Genomic DNA, 24,360 nt, shown 5'->3' on the forward strand with positions numbered 1-24,360 from the left:
TGGATAGTGAGGGGGAAGGAAAAGTCAGAGAAGGACAGAGAGAGAGAGAGAGAGGGGGAGAAAAATAGAGGTAGTGAGGGGGGTGGATAGTGAGGGGGAAGGAAGAGGCAGAGAAGGACAGAGAGAGAGAGAGGTGGAGAGAAAAATAGAGGTAGTGAAAGAGACAGATCAAAAGAGACAGATCAAAAGAGACTGAAAAGAGACAGACAAATAAGATGCAACATGAAGCACAAGCTCTCACCGCACCACTCCAGATGACACCCATGAGAAACACACGTGGCGGAGGCGGAATCTATGCAGAAAAAACTCAAACATGCTAATTACCCCGGCTTTTTACCCCGCCTCCTGTGACCCAGGGCTTTTTACCCCGCCTCCTGTGACCCAGGGCTTTTTACCCCGCCTCCTGTGACTCAGGGCTTTTTACCCCGCCTCCTGTGACTCAGGGCTTTTTACCCCGCCTCCTGTGACTCAGGGCTTTTTACCCCGCCTCCTGTGACTCAGGGCTTGAAAGCTTGCCTTCATTACCTAGCGTCGGGGCTAACTAAAGCTTGCAATTACTGCTTTATCTCTCTCTCTCTCTCTCTCTCTCTATACACACACACACACACACACACACACACACACACACACACACATGTAAGAAGACTAAATACTAAATATACTATATGAATTAAATTAAAAAATCCACAGTGTGCTTGAGTGTGAAGCATGAGACGCTTGCAGTGACAGGGCCGGGACTGGCCTGTAGTTCTGTGTGCATGGTGAGGTGCTCAAGAGAGTGAGGGCCAGATGTACTAACGCGTTTGCGCCCACTTCAGGCGTATTTGTTTTGCAACGTGCGTGTAAAATCATTGCGAGGTACAGTATGTACAAACAGGCCGCAATGATGTAAAAGCGCAAACTGCCTGTCACGGGAGCTGAACATGGCTAATTGCGTTTTTCGTGTCATACATATGCATTCATGGGAGGATCCAGGGGAAAGTGGGAGTTTAGCGTAAAAAAATGAGAGGGGAAGCGTAAAGAGCGCCTAATTATGTATTCCGCGGTATGTACAAAGACTGCTCCTGAAAGCGCACGTCTATTCTGCGCCTAAATACTTCCGCCTTGTAAAAGCAGGTGTTAATACAAATTGCAGTTCAATGTGTCAATAAGAGAACCTTTCAAAGACAACAGAATCACTATTTAGAGCACCAGTATTTGTACTATCAAAAGCAACCTTAACTTTCGTTGGCCTTTTGAATGTCTTACTTTCACGTCATTCACTTTCCTACTTGCTAGATTTGACTAATTTTCCATAGCCTACATGCACAAGTACTTTGAGTAAAACTACTGATATTCATTATCTCCCTGCTTGTTGACATCTTATCATGCATGGTATAATTTCATGATCGCTAAACGTTTAATTCTTTTTAATGTTGTCATCAGTTAACTTCATTCAACTGCGCTTGTATAGGCTCTGCCATTCAGTTGTGGACGTTCGTAAATTGCGTTTATGGGCGGAGAAAGGCAGAGAAAGGCGCAGTTTACACTAGTTTGATAAATACGACGGAAACTTGGGTCTGACACCGTTCGCAGTCTGCGGTTTATCCATGACGCTGATGACGCTACGTTCGCAAATGTACGTACATCTGGCCCTGAGTGTCATGGTAAGGTGCAAAAAGTAGTCCAACAGTAGTCCTGTAGTTCTGTGTGCATGGTAAGGTGCTCAAGAGAGTGAGTGTCATGGTGAAGGTGCAAAAAGTAGTCCAACAGTAGTCCTGTAGTTCTGTGTGCATGGTAAGGTGCTCAAGAGAGTGAGTGTCATGGTGAAGGTGCAAAGTAGTCCCACAGTAGTCCAACAGTGCAACAGTGCAAGAATAAGGTCTAGAGACCAGCATAAATAATATGGACAAATAAGAGAGTAAAGTATAATGTAGACAAGGTAATATAAAAAAAAACTATGTGAGTGCAAGAATAGGTTGAGGTAATAGGGTTACAGCCATTCAGTATTGTAGCAGAAGCCACTGGTCATGTGTGCTAATATAGCATGAAAAACAGTGTAGCAGTAAAACAGTAGAAAACTTCTGCGTGTGGCATGACTCGGTGTTGTAGCAGAAGTCAGATGTGTGCAGGGTGAACAGGACTGGAGAGAGCACAGTTCCCTGTGGCGCTCCGGTGCTGCTGATCACAGTGTCAGAGAGACAGTTCTTCAGTCTGACGAACTGTGGTCACTCGGTCAGATAATCTGTAATCCAGGTTACCAGGTGAGCGTCCACACCCATCTGCAAGAGCTTGTATCCCAGTCTGAGGGGTTGGATGGTGTTAAAAGCACTTGAGAAATCAAAGATCCTGATCCTTTTCCTGCAACTTCTGTTCCACCTTCCTTCTGTAGTCCTCCTTAGCCTCTTTCAGCTTGACTTTGAGTTCCCTTTGCACGCGCCTCAGCTCTGCCATGTCCCCCTCTCTGAACGCCATCTTTTTCCTATTGAGAAGGGTCTTGACATTGCTGGTTATCCAAGGTTTGTTGTTAGGAAAGCAGCGTACAGTTCTGGTGGGAACAACAATGTCCATACAGAAGTTCAGGTAGTCAGTTGTGCAATGTGTGAACTCCTCTAAGTCCTCTCCATTCTGTAGCACACTCCAGTCAGTGCACTCGAAGCAGTCTCAAATGTAACAAATGACTGTTAGGTGCGGTGAAATGACTGACTGCCCCTAGTAAAACACTGCAATAATTTGTGAAGACGATCAGGAGCCATATGGTACAGCAATGTCTAGTTTGGATGCAAGTAACCACCTCAGCCATCTGTGACTATGGCTGCACATAAAGTTGAGTGATGTGGGAATCTTGTCAATAGGCACTTGTGTAAAACAAAGTTGTAGAATGTTTTTGTAATAGCCTTCCATTGATGTAAAAAATGTATTACATTATTGGGAAGTTAGGACATAATCAAGTTTTATTATATTTTGATTAGCAGATATTATTGTGAGGGAGTCTTTGGGAATAATGATTCATTATTGGGTTCTACAAAAGGTCAAAACACACTGTTGTGCATGAATGTGTGTCAGACCATTAAAGAGACCTGCTGAATAGAAACAGTCTGGTTCAACTGCTTCACACACTACGACTGCACTTGAAAGACCTTCTGCTGAGTGACCTCTGTCTGCGTGTTACAGGAACCCAGTTGTCACTCAGGCTGGATTAACTAGGAGGAATCTTTTTTCAGTCCACGCGTGTGTGTGTATGTGTGTGTGTGTGTGTGTGTGTGTGTGTGTGTGTGTGTGTGTGTGTGTGTGTGTGTGTGTGTGTGTGTGTGTGTGTGTGTGTGTGCGTGCGCCAAAGGTTGAGGGATAACCATCAGGTAAAATATTGAAAGGCGTCGACTATATTTGAAGCCTGCCTGGCTGTGTACAGTAGGCCTGAGTGTGGCCCAGGCTTGAGAGGAGTAGACTGAACTTTACCAGAGTCTGAGTGCATCCATCTGAGATTGGGTAGAATCCACTTTAATGCAAAGCAGCAGGTTGCTTTCATGTGTGACAAAAGCTGGAGCTTTTACACATAAGAGGTAGCCCATCTGTGCCTCCGTGATCATTTGAAAACCAAAATTACAAATAACCTCTTTTTGGGGTAGCAGAGAAACAAGAGACTCAGAGAAAAGGTACAGAAAGGAAAAATGGAGAGATGGGGTGCCAGCAGAAGAGGAGATGAGAGGGAAGGAAAGGAGCGCTGCATTGCCGATAAGACGCCAGGCTTCACTCTTTTTCATCAGTAGCGATAGTCTGCTATTACAGTAGCCTGGGTGATGCTGTTAGAAAAGAACAGTCCATACAACCCACATGTGTGTGAAATCCATTCCTAAATGTAAAAAAAAAGAACCAAGAACCAATGTAACTAACGCAGATGACAAAAAAGAGATGGGCACTTTTCTGAACACAGCACGCTCACTAAGTGAAAGCAGGATGTCTAGTGTGTCTTGCAAGAACAAGGGGGATGTGGATCGTTGGGCAGGAACAAGACCTTTTATTATGGAAATTTTGAACGGTTTCCTTGAAAAAAGAGACCGAGAGAGAGAGAGAGAGAGAGAGAGAGAGAGAGAGAGAGAGAGAGAGAGAGAGTACCACTATTTTTTCCCTCTAAGACAAAGAGCTGTTGAAAGCCCAGCTGGCAATGGCCTTGTCTCTTCTCCACAGTTGTCAACCCTCCCAAACAGCTCAATTAAGAGAGCTGAACGGCCTGTGCTTTGGATTGGCCGCGGACGTACCAGTCCGGGGAGCGGTGGGCTCAAATTAGGCTCTGTGTGTTATGTTAGCACCCTTACATGGCAACGAAGGTGCCTGGTCGTCTTAACAACGGTGCCAATCATTCTAATGAGCCGGAGGCATGGCATACTGCCATCACGGTGGGCATCCACCCTCAAACGCTAATCAGCGGCGTCGTGTCTGCCATGCCCGCAGAAACAGGGGAGAGATGAAGAGAGAGAAAAAGAGAGAAGGACAAAGTTCATGTGAGGAAGAGAGAGAAGGAAAACCAAGAGAGAGAGAGAGAGAGAGAGAGAGAGAGAGAGAGAGAGAGAGAGAGAGAGAGAGAGAGAGAGAGAAAGAGAGAGAGAAAGGAAGAGACGGAAAGACAAAGTCCATGAGCAGCATAACAACACTTGGTGTCTCACCATAAAAGCCATGAAAGTGTTTCTTTTCTAAGAGGGGCTAGAAACAGTCTTTGTGAAAAAGACAGAAAACAAAAAGGATTGAGTGAATGTTGAATGGTGAAGGTTGAAGGGCAATGCTCAATATAGCATTTCTGAGAGTGAGTGGAATAAATAGACATGTTTAAATAATTTAAGCACTTCCGCTGAAAGAACATTACAGCATTTCTTTTTTTAAATTATGCCATTTCTTATCGTGTCCATAGTAGGGGTTTTGATCATAGAATGTAATGGCTTAACGCAATGACATATCATGAAATAAAAGTATGTGCATTGGAAGGAAAGAAAATATTAAGACACTAAAAAAAGAGAAAGAGAGGAAAGGGGAAAAAAGGAAAAGAATATAAATCATGCAATCAGACATAGTCCAACAGGAAACGTTTTCTTGTGGGTAGAGTTTCTTCTAATGAGCCGAGACACAATTAATGGGGAGCCAGACTTAGACAGGCCTCAGAGACTGTGCTGCAGGATGCAACTGTTTAAGATCAGAGCTAATCGGATTATTCAAATGATTCAGCCTCCACACACACACACACACACACACACACACACACACACACACACACACACACACACGCACACACACACACACACACACACACACACACGCACACACACACACACATCTGTTAGTTGTTTTTCAGGTTTTTCTCTCTTGTTTATCTGGCTCTCTGAAGATCAGGACAGAAAATCATATCTGGCCTCAGGGGGCCATCTTTTTATATGCAGGGCTGGGTGCGGCGCTGCATCCTCTTTACTGGGCTTTGGCCCTGTGCACCCAAGGCTACGCAAGCATTAACTCTACATCCCTCCAGGGAATCGAAGAGTGAAGATCAAATATGTACACACACACACACACACACACACACACACACACACACACACACACACACTTTTCCCAGCATTATTCCCCTTGAGTGCTCTTCAGAGAGGCCTATGCCAGGCTGATGTGTACACACTCAACCCGCCACCCTCCTAATCCAAACACCTGCCCAGTCTGCCCCTAGTGGTGCTGAACTGCAGCTGCTCTCCTTTTTAATTCGTCAACATGTTTGTTGTCTTTTGCGACTGTCGGCCATTTCCTGTCCATCATTCATTCTGACAGGTCCACGACAGCTGTCCATCCCTCCGGTCAGAGCCTGGCCGTCTGGCTAATAATGACGCCATAATAAGCGATGCAAAAGAGGACGGCCCCATGAGAGTCACCTGACAGCTTCAGCGATTACTCTCATCCATCTCACCGCCACTGGACACACATGGGGGAGAGGACCCAGGCTTTGAGAAACTCAGAACATTTTCACAGTTGTGTTTTCATATTTATGAAGTGGTGGTGGTGGTGGTGGTGTGTGTGTGTGTGTGTGTGTGTGTGTGTGTGTTGACGGGGGGGGGGAGGGGGGGTTGGGGGGGGGGAGATAGAAAATCAAGTAAATCAATTAGCCGCTTGGCTAGCTGCAATCTCTGAGACATGCACCGCGTTTGGTACCTCAGGGATCTGGGTAAAAAAGGGATTGTCCTGGCAGAGTCATCTTTCATTTTGCCAGGTCGAAAATCCCCACGCCCACGGGGACCATTTTCTCTGTCGCACCTGTCAGATTGGGCTGATCTGCTCCCAAGCCGCAGGATATGGGCTATACCATAAAATTGAGCATTTGAGTGTACTGTGAGGGCCAGGAGCTGAAAAAGACAGAGTAAGAGAAAGAGAGAGAGAGAGAGAGAGAGAGAGAGAGAGAGAGAGAGAGAGAGAGAGAGAGAGAGGGAGAGAGAGAAAGAGAGAGAGAAAGAGAGATAGAGGGGGAGAGAAAGAAAGAAAGAAAAGGAGAGCAATGGGCCGTGACTGGCTTGTGCTGATGGGCATAGGAGCGGGCATGAGTGAGCTCTGCCCCCCTGCTCTCCATCACGCAGGACAGATGGGCGCCTCTAACGCTGGCGCGACCTTCGGGAACGATTGATCAGAGGAGTCCGGAGAGAGGGAGCGAGGGAGCGAGGGAGAGCGAAAGAGTGAAAGAGACGGATGGAGCCGCCTGCTCCTGTGACAAAGTGCCAGCGAGAGGGTAAATCCGCCCCCCAGTGTCTTTATGACAAGCACTGATGAGGGGGAGATAGTGCAGGAGGCTTTCTCTCTCTCTCTCTCCCTCTCTCTCTTTCTCTCTCTCTCTCTCCCTCTCTCTCTTTCTCTCTCTCTTTCTCACCCTCTCTCTCTCTCCCTCTCTCTTGTTTAACTGGACTTTCTCCTTCTCTATCGTTATCCTCAAGCCTCTCTAGCAGTCGCTGCCTTGGCGGGGGAAAGTAATTGTCCGACACAGCAAAGCGAGCGAAAGTAATGAATAGTGAGTGAGGAGGAGAGAAAAAAGGCATGGAAAACATACAGGATGGATGGACAGACAATTCATCCAGATCCACATTAATCAAATTATGCTGTATCCTTAGGGAGGGTGTAGGGTGTGTGTGTGTGTGTGTGTGTGTGTGTGTGTGTGTGTGTGTGTGTGTGTGTGTGTGTGTGTGTGTGTGTGTGTGTATGTGTGTGCTTGTGTGTGATACCTGCCTCTGTACATGAATGAGATGCACACAGTGTAGAAATCCTCTTAATTGTGTTCACATGCACAGACTCTTTTCGGGTAATTTTCAAAAGAGGCAATCAACGCATTTCAGTCTATTGTAGTCCTTACCTTTGGGATATATTAATATGCCAATATAGCACATAGTGCTGCATTTCAATGGATGGCTAACAATACCCACTCAAAAACTAATTTACTCATGCCAGAGAGCCGTAAAGAAAATCAACTGCACAAATGAAGGTATCATTAAAAAACTTGTTCGATGAAAATGAAACCAAAAGAAACACTTTACATTATGCTTCAATTAAGAGACAATCATCAAATAATGTTAAGCTTGAAGGCTATAGCTTATGCTAATCAATTCAATTAATTATTGATAGCAATTATTTTGACATAAGACTCTAACTGCAGGTTATGACCGGTGAATGCTGGTGCAAAATGGACATTAATCCTGTTTCGGACAGTGGCATTTTCCATCCTCTACACAAGAAAATGGAAAATCACTGAAAATCCATTGCAACATCAACCTGTTCAGAGACGCCAGGGGGGTGCAATTAGGTTTGAGACGAGGCTATCTTTCGAATATCCTGGGCAGGGCACCATCACACTCTAATGAGCACACGCTCAATGGAGAGCTTGTTTTTGTAGCGAGAGGCCACGGGCCATCTGACGAGGACGAGTCGGTCGGGGGAACCGCCAGTCAGTATACAAAGCCCTGGCAGACCTGGGCTTGGCACTGCCAATCTCGGCCGTCTCATGCCGACCCAACTGGCCGACCCTTCTGTCCCCTGCCCACTGGGGAGTCTATTATCACGGGATTACGTTTGGACAAGGGCAGTGCCCTCGCCTCTTTGCTTTAAACTCAGCCTCTCTTTCCTCAGATTTTCTCTCTCCCCCCCCACAGTCTGTCTCCATCTAAGCGTCTGTCTTCTTCTCTCTCTCTCTTTTTTTCTCTGTCTGCCCCCCCCAGTCTGTCTCCATCTACAGTAAGTGTCTGTCTTCTTCTCTCTCTCTCTCTCTCTCTCTCTCTCTCTGTCTGCCCCCCCAGTCTGTCTCCATCTACAGTAAGTGTCTGTCTTCTTCTCTCTCTCTCTCTCTCTCTCTCTCTCTCTCTCTGTCTGCCCCCCCCAGTCTGTCTCCATCTACAGTAAGTGTCTGTCTTCTTCTCTCTCTCTCTCTCTGTCTGCCCCCCCCAGTCTGTCTCCATCTAAGCGTCTGTCCTCTCTCTCTCTTTTTTTCGGTCTGCCCCCCCCCCATAGTCTGTCTCTATCTAAGCATTTGTCTTCTCTCTCTCTCTCTCTCTCTCTCCACTGTTCTACTCTTCTTTTTCTTTCTCTCAGGCTTCCCCATTAAATCTAAAGGGGGGAAGTGAAGGAGGGGAGACTATAGAGTCTCATCTCTCACACAAAGGCCGGTCCGAACGGGTCAGAACCCACACAAGTAGCTTTGAGCTCTCTCAGGAATCACTCAGGAATGGATGGATGACCGGACTCTTTTGGTCTCTTCACTGGGCCACAAGAGAGGGACTGAGAGCGAGCCAGTCAGTGCCTCAATAGAGAGATTAAAACGGACTGATTCAATCAATGGCCCACAATAAACTAAAGACTCACTGCATCTGGGAATGCTCTAGTTGCTGAAAGGGAGGTAATGAAAGAGAAAGAGAGATACAAAGGAGAGGAAAGAAAATGAGACGAGGAGAGGAAAGGAAAGGAGAGAAGAGGAGAGGAGAGGAAATGAGAGCAGAGTAGTTGAAAAGAGGAGAGAAGAGGAGAGGAGAGGTAAGGAGAAGAGAGTAGTTGAAAAGATGAGAGAAGAGGGAGAGGACAGGAGAGGAGAGGAGAGTAGAGCATACCTGCCAACACTCCTGTTTTTTCCGGGTTTCTCCCGTATTTCAAGGTCATCTCCCGGCACCCACCCGTTTTGTTATTTCTCCCGGAAAACTCACGGAATTTGCATGACCGTCAACCTTCATTTTAAAATCACACATAGCCTACACATAGCCTACCCTACACATGCACATATTCAATTTCAAGCGTTTTGTCATAAAACCTGCCAACTCAAAACCCAAATAAGGAAGCGGGTGCACACTTCACAGCCACTGAGTCTCGCAAGCAAGCGGGCTAGTTGAATACCTGAAGATCTGAGCTAAGATTAAGGGATAGACTTGTGAGTCCGGGAGAGAGAAAGCAAAGAGAAGCAAAGAGAAGTAAAGAGAAGCAGAGGAGTGAAGAGAAGCAGAGGAGTGAAGAGAAGCAGAGGAGTGAAGAGAAGCAAAGAGAAGCAGAGGAGTGAAGAGCAACAGAGAGAAGCAGAGGAGTGAAGAGAAGCAAAGAGAAGCAGAGGAGTGAAGAGAAGCAGAGGAGTGAAGAGCAACAGAGAGGAGTGAAGAGAAGCAGAGGAGTGAAGAGAAGCAGAGGAGTGAAGAGAAGCATAGGAGTGAAGAGAAGCAGAGGAGTGAAGAGCAACAGAGAGGAGTGAAGAGAAGCAGAGGAGTGAAGAGCAACAGAGAGGAGTGAAGAGAAGCAGAGGAGTGAAGAGCAACAGAGAGGAGTGAAGAGAAGCAGAGGAGTGAAGAGAAGCAGAGGAGTGAAGAGCAACAGAGAGGAGTGAAGAGAAGCAGAGGAGTGAAGAGAAGCAGAGGAGTGAAGAGAAGCAGAGGAGTGAAGAGCAACAGAGAGGAGTGAAGAGAAGCAGAGGAGTGAAGAGAAGCAGAGGAGTGAAGAGAAGCATAGGAGTGAAGACTGAATGTTGATGTTACCGAGTTCAGGTCCAAGTCAGTCTCCACCCATTTCTTGGCTTCCTCATATTCTTCCATGAGTCCCATGATGTACAGCGTGTCCAGAGAATCAACAATGGACGCTCCCCGCAAACCCCCTGCAAACACAAACACACACATATGGGTCACACTCCATCATAACACACCAACAAGCCAGAAAGCCGCGTGTTTCATCATGGCATAATCTTGGCAAGCACTTGCTTATGTTTTTGTATAATTGGATTACAGTGGCCATTCGTTACAACATAGTTTATTCAATGGTTACCTTGCTAATATTAATGTTTTTAAAACATTGACTAATGACGACTGTTTCATATTCACAGCCTACTAAATAAGTTCAGTACATTAATTTACATGAAGAAACCATTAGCTTCAGCATTAATAAATCGTAAAAATGCTTAAATGCAGTTATAAATACTTTATAAACATTAAGTACAACGTTTAATTAATGCCTGCTAATAGCTTTTTATTGCATTGATACAGCACGGAAGACTTTTGTTTTCCCATTTCAGCCTCTGATGATCACTAGATTAGACACTCATATGTGATTAGGATTTAGGTTTTAGGATGGGAGTCCCCAATGCTCAACATGCCCCAGATCTACAGTTTAGTGAAGCACGATGACTCCACATGAAGTTCCCTGTGGCAATAACAAGTTCAACTGGAGCAGTGCATAGGTTAAAATACAGCTTGGAGTAGGTTTGTCCAATATTACACAACACACACATACAAACACACACACACAAACACACACACACACACACACACACACACACACACACACACACACACACACATGCACACACACACACAGGCACACACTGACACACACAAACAGACATACTGTAGACAAACACACTCTGACACACACATATAAAACACACACACACACACACACACACACACACACACACACACATACAGTACACACACACACATGCACAGCCTCTGTGAGAAGTATCTCCTCAAGCAGCTGCCTTTGGATGCACTTCATTTAGAGTTATTAAATTCCCTTCACACCATTAATAAGAAATGTTCCAAGGCTTTTATTTCATTCAGCCGATCTTAAATGGGATTGGTGTTGATGGTTCTGCCGCTTCCTCCCCAGCCCCTCATATGAGAGGATATGCAAACATCATTAAGGGTAAATAAGGGTGCATGGGAAATAATGACAATTGCATTAGGGGCAGAGAGAGAGAGAGAGAGAGAGAGAGAGAGAGAGAGAGAGAGAGCGTGGGTGGGGCAAACATTTTATTGTGAGGGGGAAGCTACTAGAGGAGCTACTGGAGAACACATTACATATCCTCAAGTCTATAGTCTTATGCTGCAGCTCTTAATGACTTAATGACACAAGATGCAGGATGCTGTGCCATGGGGGCCAACCACATCATGGCACACAATGGCATTTTAAAAGTTAAAGAGAGATTGAGATCTCTCCATCTACCACATGTCTTTTTCTCTGTCTCCTTTTTTTCCCCTCGCTCACAGCATTTCTCACATTCCTCTCTCGAAACAGATCTCATGCCTCTTCTTGTCCACCATTGTCCCTCCTTCTTCTCCAGCTCCTTCCCTCTTAGAGCATTCAGCAGCAGTGTGCAGCATTCCGAACAGTCCACACCCCCCTCCCCCTCCGCTGAGCCAAGGGAAGGGGGCGACTGAGGTGAAGGTGCTCTCTGTGAAGTTCCTCTGCTGCGAGGGGACAGAATGATTGGAGAGAGAACCGGCATCCCCCCCCCCCCGCCCCGCCAGAAACCAAGGGGAGGAGATGAAGGTTGAGATGGGAAGAATGAGGAGAGGAGAAGAAAAGAGGGGGATGGAGGGGGAGTGGGGGACGGAGAGCTGAGGAGAGACGTGGGTGGAGGAAAGACAAGCAACGAGGCAAAGAAGACGAGGGGAGGAGAGCGAGGGGGTAGAACCCAAGACTATACAGACACCGCTGCTCTCCTAAAACTATTTTCTGCAGCCGCTGCAGTTTGAGGAGTGTCTCTCGATCAGCCCCAACCCAGACAGACCCACACTCCACTGCCACAGGAAGTGATGCAATAGCGGAGCAACGGGCCTCATTAGGCAAAAGGCATCAGAGCAACATTACATCTTGAAATGAAAGCACCGAAGCAAGTTTGTAGCCAATTACCCACTCAGAATAGCACTCAGGGGCAAGTGGAGTTTTGAAATGTGAGCAAGTAGTGATTATTAAATACATTTGCATTAAATTGGTTTAGTCATAATAAAAAGACTTCTTGATTTCTTTTTTACTGAATGTCAAGTTGAATGATGATGTCTTTGATGATAATGACCTTTACTGATTCCTATTCCTAAAAGAAGGTATAGCAATAGCAATACAAAACAAATGCCCTTCCTAGTGCATTCCACACCTACAGAATAAAATGTATGTTGTGCTCACACTCCTACCAGATATGCTCTCTATGTGCTAATACTATCATGCATTAATCTGTATGCTTGTGAGAGCCTCTGTGCTTGTGTATCAACAGTGTGCACCGTCTTCTATCCCTCCACACACCACGCCAATCCCTCCACAGCCTCCAGCTCCTGACCGGCCCCTACCCCCTATATGCTGCTGAGGGGCTCATCTCTCTCATCCCCACTGTCCTCCTTTCTCCCCACACAGCACACAGCTGCCGACTGCAGCTCCCATCAGGCTTAACATGTCACTGCGCACAAACAGCTGCACACCGCCATCCAAGCAGTGCCGCATTTAAACAACTACCCCTGCGGGCGCAAGAAGCCGAATTGGCTCAAACGCACCGGAAGTCCGGTCAGAGTTACTCAGAGTTCCCTGACTGGACGAATTCATAGTCGCGGACATGGGCTCAGCGCCGGCATAAGGTGTCAGCTGGACACCACATGGGTCTCCATCTGTGCCTCCAGTCATTTCACTGGCCAGTGTGGACATCTAGGCCAACCTGTGCTACACACAGCGGCCATGACTTTTGCTTTAGCTTGAACCCAGCTGGATTTACTGTACTTCTCTCATCCATTTGACCTTTGAACCCTATCTGCTGCTGCCAAAGGTTGATGAGGTCATGGTGATGCTGATGACGTGACTGGACAGAGTGATTATTATCAGAGGGTCATCTATAAGCAGGGCCATACAGATTTCCCAGGATGCTTTCATCTGGCTTGTGTTTATGTTCCGGTTCCTTATGCTCTAAGCTGGAGGTTAGCTAACGGGTTAAAACCAGGGGGCAAGGGGTACAGCAAGAACATGAGGTCACAGTCTTGACCTTTTTACCTCGACCCCCTTCTCTAATCTCTCTAAGTATGGAGAAATGGTTGCTGGCTTAACTGTCATCCCACTGCAGAGCACATAGACCAGTCACTCTATCCATCCACAACCCTCTTCTATGAGAGAGAGAGAGAGAGAGAGAGAGAGAGAGAGAGAGAGAGAGAGAGAGAGAGAGAGAGAGAGAGAGAGAGAAAGCAACACATTATTAGTGCTCTGGCCTTCTCCTTGGTACAAGCCCTGTTGTTATGCTTCCTCTGTAAGGCGTGAGGCTGTCAGTCTACCTTGAGAGCACACAAAAGGGAATTAAAAAGTGCAACAGTGCTCCGTGTGTGAGCACCACCGACGGCTCAGGCAGGAAACGCTGAGCCAGGGAAAAATCCACCTGCAGCAGCAAAGCTCGAGTGATTGATAGACGGAGATGAGGGGGGGGGGGGGGGGGGGGGGCATGACAATCCATCACCCAGCTCTCCCTGTCAATCCACAAGCTCGCCTCCACAGGACCTTATTTATTTCAGACGACCCTGGAATCTGGGGGAAGAGAGGGGGGTGGGGGAGTGGGGGGTAATGTGAGGTAGGAAAGGGGGATTGTGGGGGGATTTTGGGGAATGACGGGGGTAGTTAAGGTGTGGAGTAGATGGTATGTGATGTGGAAACGAAGAGGGCAAATGGGCACGACTACAGGCATTTTTCACATGAACACATTATTTATCATATAAATAAATAACACAAAATGAATAAAAAGTACACAAATGAATAAGGTTTGACAGGAGGCTAGTTGGTCAGTGTAAAGGCTAGTCCAAAGCACCAGAACAGAGACGAGATATGGCATAGCGTGGCTCCCATGGGAGCAGACAGCAGCATTACTGCCATGTGAAAGCAAGAATGTAGTCTCCGGATCTGCTCCCACCTACTTGAATGCCCTCATACAGACTTACACTACCTCCAGACCGCTGCGCTCCTCTGACGAACGACGTCTAGCTCTACCACCGGTACGCTCAAGCCAATCCAAACTTTTCTCATCTGTTGTTCCTCGTTGGTGGAACACACTGCCAGTTCCTACAAGGGCAGGGACATCCTTTTCCACTTTCAAAAAACTCCTGAAGACCCAGCTCTTTAGAGAACATCTACTCTCATAGCAACACTTACAAGTCTTACTGATCCTAGCACTCACCAGCCGTTTTAAACTGACAAGTAACTGTTAAAAACAGCACTCACCGACGCACTTACTCTTACTGTACTCTAATGTCTTTTTTTTTAAACTGTCCTAAAATTGTGAGAATTGTTCTAAAAACTTACTGTTTACCATGTTGTTAGTCGCTTTGGTTAAAAAGCGTCAGCCAAATGTAATGTAATGTAATGTAATGTAATGAAAGCACACGCGCCACTCCAACCTGTGCCAGACCTTATCCACACAATCCCACCAGCACACACCACAGGACACAGGTTTCTATAGCAACTACAACTGCACACTCTACAAGGGGTGGGGCGACTGTAATGCCTGTTGTGCATACACTGTTACCATAGTAAATATAAAATACTAAAATAAATAAAGTAAACATATAGATAGTAATTGACTGTGGGAGATGACGGAGACAGAGCTGGGAGAGATTCAGGTTTTGATGCCTTCTGTTCAGTCCCTTCCACACGCACACCTGGGAATCTCCAGGCATTACGCCTTTTACACTGACTGATGCCTCCCGCTGGACAAAGCCCTCCATGGCGCCTTTAATAGTCCATCCCCTTCATGCTAGCGGGATGCAGCTCATGACAAAGCAAGTGCAATCTCTTTCCCTATCCTCTCTTTCTTTTTCTCTCATATACACACACACTCACACACACACACTCACACACACACATACACACACACACACGAGGATTTGAGCGGCAGGCAGGCAGGTGGTAAGTGGAGAGAGGATGGTAATTATTCCTCAAATTCAAATGAGACGGTTTCCCGTCCCCCAACAGAGACAGGGGTGCAGCGGGAGGGGAGTAAGCCCACATGTAGCCTAAATGACAGTGTTTAAGCCATTAGCACAGTATGTGTGTGTGTGTGTGTGTGTGTGTGTGTGTGTGTGTGTGTGTATGTGTCATATGGGTCTATTATCTATGTAAAACAGAAAGTCAAACTTTCTGTGCCGTGTAGTATAAGAGAAACACACAAAAACAAACTAAAGCATTACATTTTATATGTGTGTATTTATTTCTCCTCTCTCTCTCTCTCTCTCTCTCTCTTTCTTTCTCTCTCTCTCTCTCTGTGTATGTGTATGCTCAGCCTGTACAATACACATTTGGTCAAGACCACTCATTCATCATGCCTGTCAGACCTACAGGGGTACAACAAGACTATTATGAAGCCTCACTGTACCAGATTAATCAACCAATCACATTCACCTGTCTGAGCCTGTACAAACACACAAACACACACACACACACACACACGAACACACACAGGCACAAACTATACACACAAACTTCAAACACACCACATCTAGAAATGGAAACAAAACAGACATACTACACTACACACAAACAACCACACCCAATATGTGAGGATCCTACACACACATACTGAACACAGGCTTAGAGAGAAAAAAAAGTTTGATAGATAGATAAGCATAAGTTAAAATGAAAACAAATAAATACAAATATGCATGTGATTTATGACTATTTAAGTTGTTTGCTAAGAATACTTATTGAAATTGGAGCAAACTAATTTTTAAATCTGTTTAATCTGCAATGATATATCCGATATCATCAACCTGATGGTGGCATCTCATATTGTGAAAACAGAACATGGGAAGGGTCACACTGATCGAAAATGGACTGGAGTGTTTGTACTGGAGTGTTTTTGTATTGTTTCTGGCCAATTATTTTCATTGCTGTTTGGAGTAAAATGAGCAAATTTTGCTTTTAAAGCCAATTCCAAACCAGGCTGTCATGCCATATCTGATTGTGCTCTCTATGGCAGCCTGGTAAAACATGAGCATAATTCTCTGCTCCACACCATACAAACGAAGTCTGTGCAAAAAAAAAAAAAACATTCTCTGTTGCAATTGGGAGCATAATCCAGTTAACGTGAGTGTTGCATGTTAAAGTGTACTGTTGATGTGAACCCCAAGGTATTTGTAGGACTGCACTTGTGTGATTGCCTGATTATGTATGACGAGTGGAGTACAATTGCCAACCTTCTTAGGATCAAACATTAGAGTAGATTTGATTAGATTTCAACTTTATTGGCACAGTACAAGTACAAAGGCAACAAAATGCAGAAATTATTTCCTCCGTCTTTTTTACATTTAAAATCAAATGGTTGGAGTCACACTACTCAACAAATTGCCTCACTTCTGTGTGACGACTACTCAAGATATTTCCGCTCATCCCCTACTAACGGCCCTTTACCTATGCACCACTTAAAGGAACCATATGTAAGATTGTGGCCAAAACTGGTACTGCAGTCACTTTCAAATGACTGTAGAGCGTTGTATCCCCTCCCCCTCCCCTCTGACTGGCAGAGCTGGCAACCCGGATGCCGAAACACTACTGACCATGATTAGTACATAGGTGGAGGGTGGCGCATCATGCCAAAACACAACATGACATGACAAAACACAACATCAACATCAGTTGAGGGCTGCAACTTCACTTTTTAAAATGACAATATCCTGGCCGGACTGCTGTTGTCAGTGATATAAGTATTTGAAATGAACATGATTTCTTAATGTCTCTAGTGACATACCAGGGCCATTTTATGATTAATTGAAATACAATTCTTACATACAGTTCCTTTAATATTAATTTCTATACAAACCAGGATGGCGGATTCCTAAAGAAATGTAAGCTTCGGCCCCAAAAGGGTAAATGAGAGTGTGCAGTGACTGAAAGTGCTGTAAACAGTGTTGTAATGCTGCAGGTACAAAACCGCATGGAGCTACTTGTGGAATTCTGATTTTGCAATGAGAATTCTCGATCTAACGTTAATTTGTTTACCTCTTGAGTTTTCGCCCCAACGTTTTCTGTAGCAGTTCTCCACTGATTTGGGGTAATACGCTGATTACCCAGTGAAGTCGTGGTCTCGGATAACAATTAGTCTGAATTTGACTCTCAATTCACCACCATATCTTACTATCCCCTGTAGCACCTTGTTGGACCGAGCAAGTGGGCAGATATAGGGAACAGGACAATGCAGCACCAAACTAGGAGCGTTGGTCATTTGAGCAGTCAAACCAAAGAGTCAACATCAACATCTGTCCACATCTACACACTTTTCACTACGGAAAAATGTAAGGTTGTTTAATTAAAAAAAAATATTTTGGCTTGGTTCTAACTATGTTCTTCTGATTTCTCCTACGATGACTGCTTTGGCTATACACGTGACTATTTGCCATGGACAGCAGCCACTCCCTCTGTGCTTAAAGAGTGATCACAATGATCACAACATTCAAACTTGTTGATTAAAAAGTTGTATTTCTTTGCAGAGCAAAAGCGGTCACAAAAACAGCCCTATCCCTTCCCTGCTGCACTTGTGACCTCACAATGCCACAGCAGTATTCTGAACAAAGACACATCAAATGTGCAAAAATTTTGTGCTACCTGTTGCTAAGCAACACGTCTACTGGTGCTCCATACAGAAAGTCCAGCAGGAGATGGTGTGTGTAAAGAGCTGTTGCAGTGACACACACAGACACACACACACACACACACAGACACACATGTACATACATTACACACAAATTCAGACTCCCAGAGTCCAGCAGAAAAACAATAGGTGTCAACACACACACACACACACACACACACACACACATTACACACAAATTCAGACTCCCAGAGTCCAGCAGAAAAACAATAGGTGTTTCATGATACCAACACACACACACACACACACACACACACTCACAGATACCCTTCCACAACAGCATCACAGAGTTGCTCTCTCGTTAATTAGCAAATTTTAAAGTTGCTATTTAATTGTATCCTCATTTCCCTTCTTAGGGCATATTGATGCTATTAAAAACAAATTGACTTTAAGTCACTTTAATACCAAAGAAATTGGTGGCAGATAAATTTAGACATTCAGGATTTTGTCCACAAAAAAATGAAGGTTAATACACTGGCATATTTTTAAGGGAATAGCCTTTGAAGATGAAAAGAACAATAATAACAAAACAACAACAACAAAAATAGTAACAACCATGTAAACACACTCATGGTAGCACATTTTCTCTCTCTCTCTCACACACACGCACACGCACGCCCGCCCGCACGCACGCACACACACACTCCGTCTCTCTCGCTCACACATATATGCACATTTACATTCACAGACAGACAGACAGACACACACACACACACACACACACACACACACACTGGAGCTGTAGATGATAAGGGGTCTGGAGTGTGCTTTTGCACTGTCACAGTCTGGAAAGGCTGCAGTAAAAGCAGCATATCTAAAGGGTTCCACAGTGAGCTGCCTCCCACAGTGCTCCAGCTTTCTGCACTGTGACAACATCTCCAATGTGATTAGGAAACTCTGACTGTGCTATTGAACCTGGAAGCTCCGGTAACAGAGCATGCACGCGCGCACGCACACAAACAAGTCCCAACATCTTGACATCCAATCACCAAATCCCAGCTTCCCTCTTCTGCAGCCATCTCGTCATCAGCAGCCAGTTCTGTACTGGGTGCATGTCATGTGTGTGATGCTAAGGGTCTTTAGTCTTGGATTTAGCACTCACATTAGCAGTAATACTGAATCTGCATGAGACGAGCATTTCAGCTGTAGCTCAAGCAGTTTGTGAAAACCAAGCCGTTTACCACACCAATCACACACACACAGAGACACAGACACACACACCACGCATGCAGTATCACACAGGCTGAAGGCTACAGAGACCCCTCTGTCTGAGCGTAAAGAACACTGCAGCACATCCTATAGTAGGAGGGGGCAGGAGGCCACTGGTGCTGTGTGAGACTGACGCAGCAGCAGCTCTTCCACAAGGCCACAATGTCCAGTACAAAGGGCAGTGGCTCTTCTACAAGGCCACAATGTCCCGTACAAAGGGCTCTTCTACAAGGCCACAATGTCCCGTACAAAGGGCAGTGGCTCTTCTACAAGGCCACAATGTCCAGTACAAAGGGCAGTGGCTCTTCTACGAGGCCACAATGTCCAGTACAAAGGGCAGCGGCTCTTCCACAAGGCCACAAGGTCCAGTACAAAGGGCAGTGGCTCTTCTACAAGGCCACAATGTCCAGTAGAAAGGGCAGTGGCTCTTCTACAAGGCCACGATGTCCAGTAGGCCTACTGTACAAAGGGCAGCGGCTCTTCTACAAGGCCACAATGTCCAGTACAAAAGGCAGTGGCTCTTCTACAAGGCCACGATGTCCAGTAGGCCTACAAAGGGCAACGGCTCTTCTACAAGGCTATGATGCCCAGTACAAAGGGCAGTGGGTCTGATGTTGTGATGGCATACTGAGCATGCTCACAGCAAACTACATGACTGTTTCCAGTCTCTTATGTGGGACACACAGGATGGAAATAAATGTTCTGTGGTTTTCAACTGCTAAACTGTGGTAGGCTGATTGATTGAACCATAAAAAAGACTTAAGGCAAAACCTTGATTAAACTCTTAATAACTTGATGGCAGCTTTGTCAACGATTGCACAGGTGAGATTCCAGTTCAGTAGCACACATTTTATCTGTTGAAGGTGTGTGTTTTGAAAACAATGAAACGCATCTTTTGTATTGACGGTAATGGTCAGACAGACACACAGAAAATAATCTTGTGGTGCATACAGGCATGCAGTCCCCATGAAGCACCAAGTCATTACATGGTAATAAACATTCTATAATGACTATGATTGAAATGAATAGTCCAAAGGGGGCACTTGCCTGTTACTTAAGACAGAAAATAAAGTGAGTGATTATTAAAACAATTGCTGATTTAGTCAGATTTATTAGGCTTTATCAGGTTCCATCGAGCATTACAGCACCTGTCTGATTTGGGCAACCATGACAACAGCAGAGCGCTGTAGTGGAGACTCAGAGACTTAGTTATCTGCTGAAATGTTATTAGCTCTAATCTTAATTAGCCCTTAATAAAAACCAAGTACCTTGAAAATTCACCTCTTAATTTCATACCACATTACACTGGCCCTGCAATAACAAGGCGTGGAATTTGCTGAGCGAGTGTGTGTCAAACATATTAGCTTCAGAATTTAACACAAAAAAAAGAAAGTTAATGATTCAATAACCTTCAGTCATTTTCTTGCAGTCTTATGGTACACATCTGACCCTCAATATAAAACCAAGTTAATTTCTCTTCATCATCTCAGTTTTTAGCCATTTATTTTTCTCACTCTCATAAAATGTATTTATGAACTTCTCTTTATATTTCTCTCAGATTTCCTCTCCTCCTCTCCTTTCTATCATGCTCAGCTCTCTGTCCTCCTGCTCTCTGTGGAGTGACTGGAATGCAGGTGTTATGCTTCGGGCAGAGTATGACATCTGATGACCTTCATTTCATGCTTTTGATTCATTTATTCCTGTTTGTCTGCACTGGACACACACACACACACACACACACACACACACACACACACACACCCCACAGACACACACACACACAAAAGCACACATGGACCAAGGGCTACTTGCAATCTCGCTCACACAAACATACACACACACAGAGAGTCGGTTCTTCACACGGAAACCAGCCCCCACTTGTGCTGTATCTGCTGATGTAAGAGACTCATACTGCCATAACTATAAAATAAGCTGTCCGACGTCAGTCAATGTACAATAAAAACTACAAACTAACAACAAAAAATGCACATAATATGTGCTTATCCTTTTTTTTTTATAAGAATAGAAAGACAAATCACATATCTCAACAAGCTGTCGCATTACTGTTGTTGTATTACTGGGTTAGTTTGTCTTTGAAAGCCCATAATTGACAGTATAAAGCTGTAATAGAGGAAACAGCTTTTCTGTAATAGTGGAAATAGCTTTTCACAACGTGATAGCTATAGCAATATTTTGCCGATAGACATACATAAACATTTTCAGTGGATGGTTGTAATGCTCATTTTTTTTATTTTTTTTTATTAACGATTTGATTTGTTCAATGCCATTGTGAAAACCATCATTCTATATTACTGTGCAACAAATTGATACAAAAGTTAGAGTTGCTGTGTCTCGGTGTTGCTTGACAACCATTCGGATGAATAAATATATATTTTGGAGGAAGAATAATTATCTAATAACTCATTACATTTTATGTTACTGTACCTTTATTGAGTTAAATCTTGCCAAGTATATACATAGTAACCATTTTAGAAAAGTATGGTTACCAAAGGTTTACATTTTTAAGCTTTGGTGAAAGCATTCATTTTAGTGTGTAAGCAATCTGCAAAAACTCACATGTGTGTCCAATTTCTAAATGTCTGTGTGAGTTTTGATAGTGGTGAACATTGACTGAGAGAAGTGTTCATAAATTTGGGAGGACATTTTGATTGATTGCATTTTGGATGAAAGCAATGCAAAAGGATACACAGTTTAGCACACATAATCTAAAGATATGGTGAGATAAGTGTTTTTGCAAAGGTGTAAATATTGATGAGTGTGAAAATAACTTGGAGACTTGAACACAAAAAAACAGTAACCTCTATTCATTTGAGGTTTGTATTCATTCATTTCCAAGAAATGACTTACAAGTGAAATAAAGCATGAGACCTGATGCATTCAAACATGCACACAACTTTGAATCAAAACAGACAGAACAGTGCACCATGCATACATAATATTCACAAACACGGGCAGATCATGACCTCAATCACTCGCTGTGGTCCTGTACATAAAGTATTACAATTACTACTAATCTGAGAGCTTGCCCCAGTAGGACAGCCTGCCAGAGCGTTTTGCAGAGAGATATAAATAGCACATGAAACGTTGAATGAAGTGGAAGCCGATCATAAATGCCAGCGAGGGCTTAGGGGGCCTGAGTCGAGAGTGACGTTTCAGAGCGATGTGCATAACCACTCACGTCTGCGCGCCAGGTCAGCCGCCTGTCCTGCGTCATCAGACACTGAGTAGGTGCAGCAGGTTCACTTGAGGCCAAAAAGACACAACATGCAGCTCGTCTCAAAACCATGCCACACATAATGACTCAGCATGATGCAATATGGAGTGCCACATAACATATCACAGAACACTACGGTTCATATCGAGGAGAGGCAACGCAAAATGCCTTACAAAAACATTACAATACCACAATAATGCAATGCCACGCAACACAACGAAACACAACTCAAGTCAATGCAACTCAACACAACAACAACAACAACAACAACAACAACAACAACAACAACAACAACATGACCAGTGCAACAGGAAATCTCTCTGGTCCCTGAGAGGCTGGCCGCCCCCCTAACCTCCCTCCACTGCACGTCCACATAGTCCCATAAACCCAAAGTTGTAAGTTGTTACCAGAAAAAGCAACCCAATCCCTTTTAATCCTGCAGTTTCGTCATACTCACTTTTTTTTCTCATTTTGCCGGGTTGTAATTCCCTGAGGAGAACAGTGATGAGCTGGGTTTTTTTTATATCTTCTAGTTCTTCTATTTTTGATTTATGATGATTTAATTTTCTCCCATCCTCAGTGTGAGTGGAGTGGGATGCTGCTTGCCTTTTCATCAGAGTTTTGAAGAGCAAGTGTGAGAGCATGTAGTGGCAGGGAGGGAATTGCTTTGTAACATCAACTCCACATGATTGGCACTTTCAGCCTACTTCCACACTCCTGACATCAACCACAATGGGAGCGGGAGCAGAGGGGTATTTCACAAAACCTAGATAAGGGATTAAGCTGGGATTTGTAGGTTATCCTGGATGAATTTAGCCTTGACTTGGTTTCACAAAAGAGACGGCACATAAGTTACCATGGGGATTTATTCTCTGCACCTAGCCTGGTCCCGACCAGGCTAACAGCCAAGCTAAGTTAATTCTAATGGTAATTATGTCGTCTTATTGGTTCAGCTAGCTGTCATTCACATCAGACCTCCTTGCTAATTTTTAAGGAGCTTTATTCCATTTATAAACTATTTGCTAAATGTATTTGCTCGCAATACAAAACAGATTGTCTGCCTACTACCATATAGTTATTATTTTAATTGTGCCTTATAATTATTAACATAGGCCTAGGTACTCTTTGTTTGCTTATTTTATTGATAGACGTTTGATGAATAGCCTACTGTAGTTGATTGGAAGTGGAGGGGCAAGTTCTCAGAGGTATTTTCAACTATAATATTAAGGTATATCATACTATGTGCATCTTTGCAGAGGCAAGCGCTTTCTTAATGACGTTGCGTGCCGAGACAAGAAAGCACTCACACGTGGGTGCATACGTAAATTTGCATTCACTTGGTCTACCACGCCTACTCCCGTTGTTTTATAGAAATAGCCATGATTCCCCATTCCAAAAAGGGCAACTTTACTTCATTGTTAGTCTATATCAAAAGCGGTTGTTCACTTTGTGTGAATGATGCTATTTTCTGCGTCTTTTTTATTCCAACCGTGGGCATTTTGGAGCAGAAACGAGAACGCGCACACATCCTGAATTACTTACACCTGGCTTGACATAGTTGCTCCTACTCATCTTGGATTGGCGTTAGTGAAACGAGTTTAGCTAGGATGACCAGACAACGCTATGTCAAACCTCGCTTTATCACTTATCTTGGATGTCTTAATTCTGCCTTTGTGAAATACCCCTCAGGGCATTCTTAGGAAAATAAATAAATAAAATAAAACCATAACAATCCTATCAGGGATCAGCGACACCATTAGAAATATAATATGAAAAAAAATAAACGAACACAGACCACCCATGAAGGCTGCAATTGTGCAAGTGCACCCTCAAATCCCATTTAAAAACCTAAAGCTTGTTAAAGCTCATGTGTGTGCACACATAAATAAATAAATACTATAGCCTCCTGCTATTGATTATGATAATATTGTTCATTATGTTTTATGAGGACCCCCTGTGCTGGACCCTTGGGATACCCCCCCCCCCCCCCCCACCCCCAACCACACACACACACACACACACA

At 44.4% G+C, this 24,360-nt stretch overlaps 1 protein-coding gene across 2 annotated transcripts in view; it reads right to left on the reverse strand.

Annotated features, from left to right (window-relative positions):
• LOC121720726 (mannosyl-oligosaccharide 1,2-alpha-mannosidase IA) overlaps positions 1–24,360 on the reverse strand; it is a 197,347-nt gene that overhangs the window by 61,749 nt on the left and 111,238 nt on the right. For both annotated transcript variants that reach the window (XM_042107115.1, XM_042107114.1), the window contains exon 3: positions 9,993–10,108. In XM_042107115.1, the coding sequence (XP_041963049.1) occupies positions 9,993–10,108 (116 nt within the window). The remainder of the gene's footprint in view (positions 1–9,992; positions 10,109–24,360) is intronic.

The sequence above is a fragment of the Alosa sapidissima genome, chromosome 10 (genome assembly GCF_018492685.1).
Source record: "Alosa sapidissima isolate fAloSap1 chromosome 10, fAloSap1.pri, whole genome shotgun sequence".
Lineage (NCBI taxonomy): Eukaryota > Metazoa > Chordata > Actinopteri > Clupeiformes > Clupeidae > Alosa > Alosa sapidissima.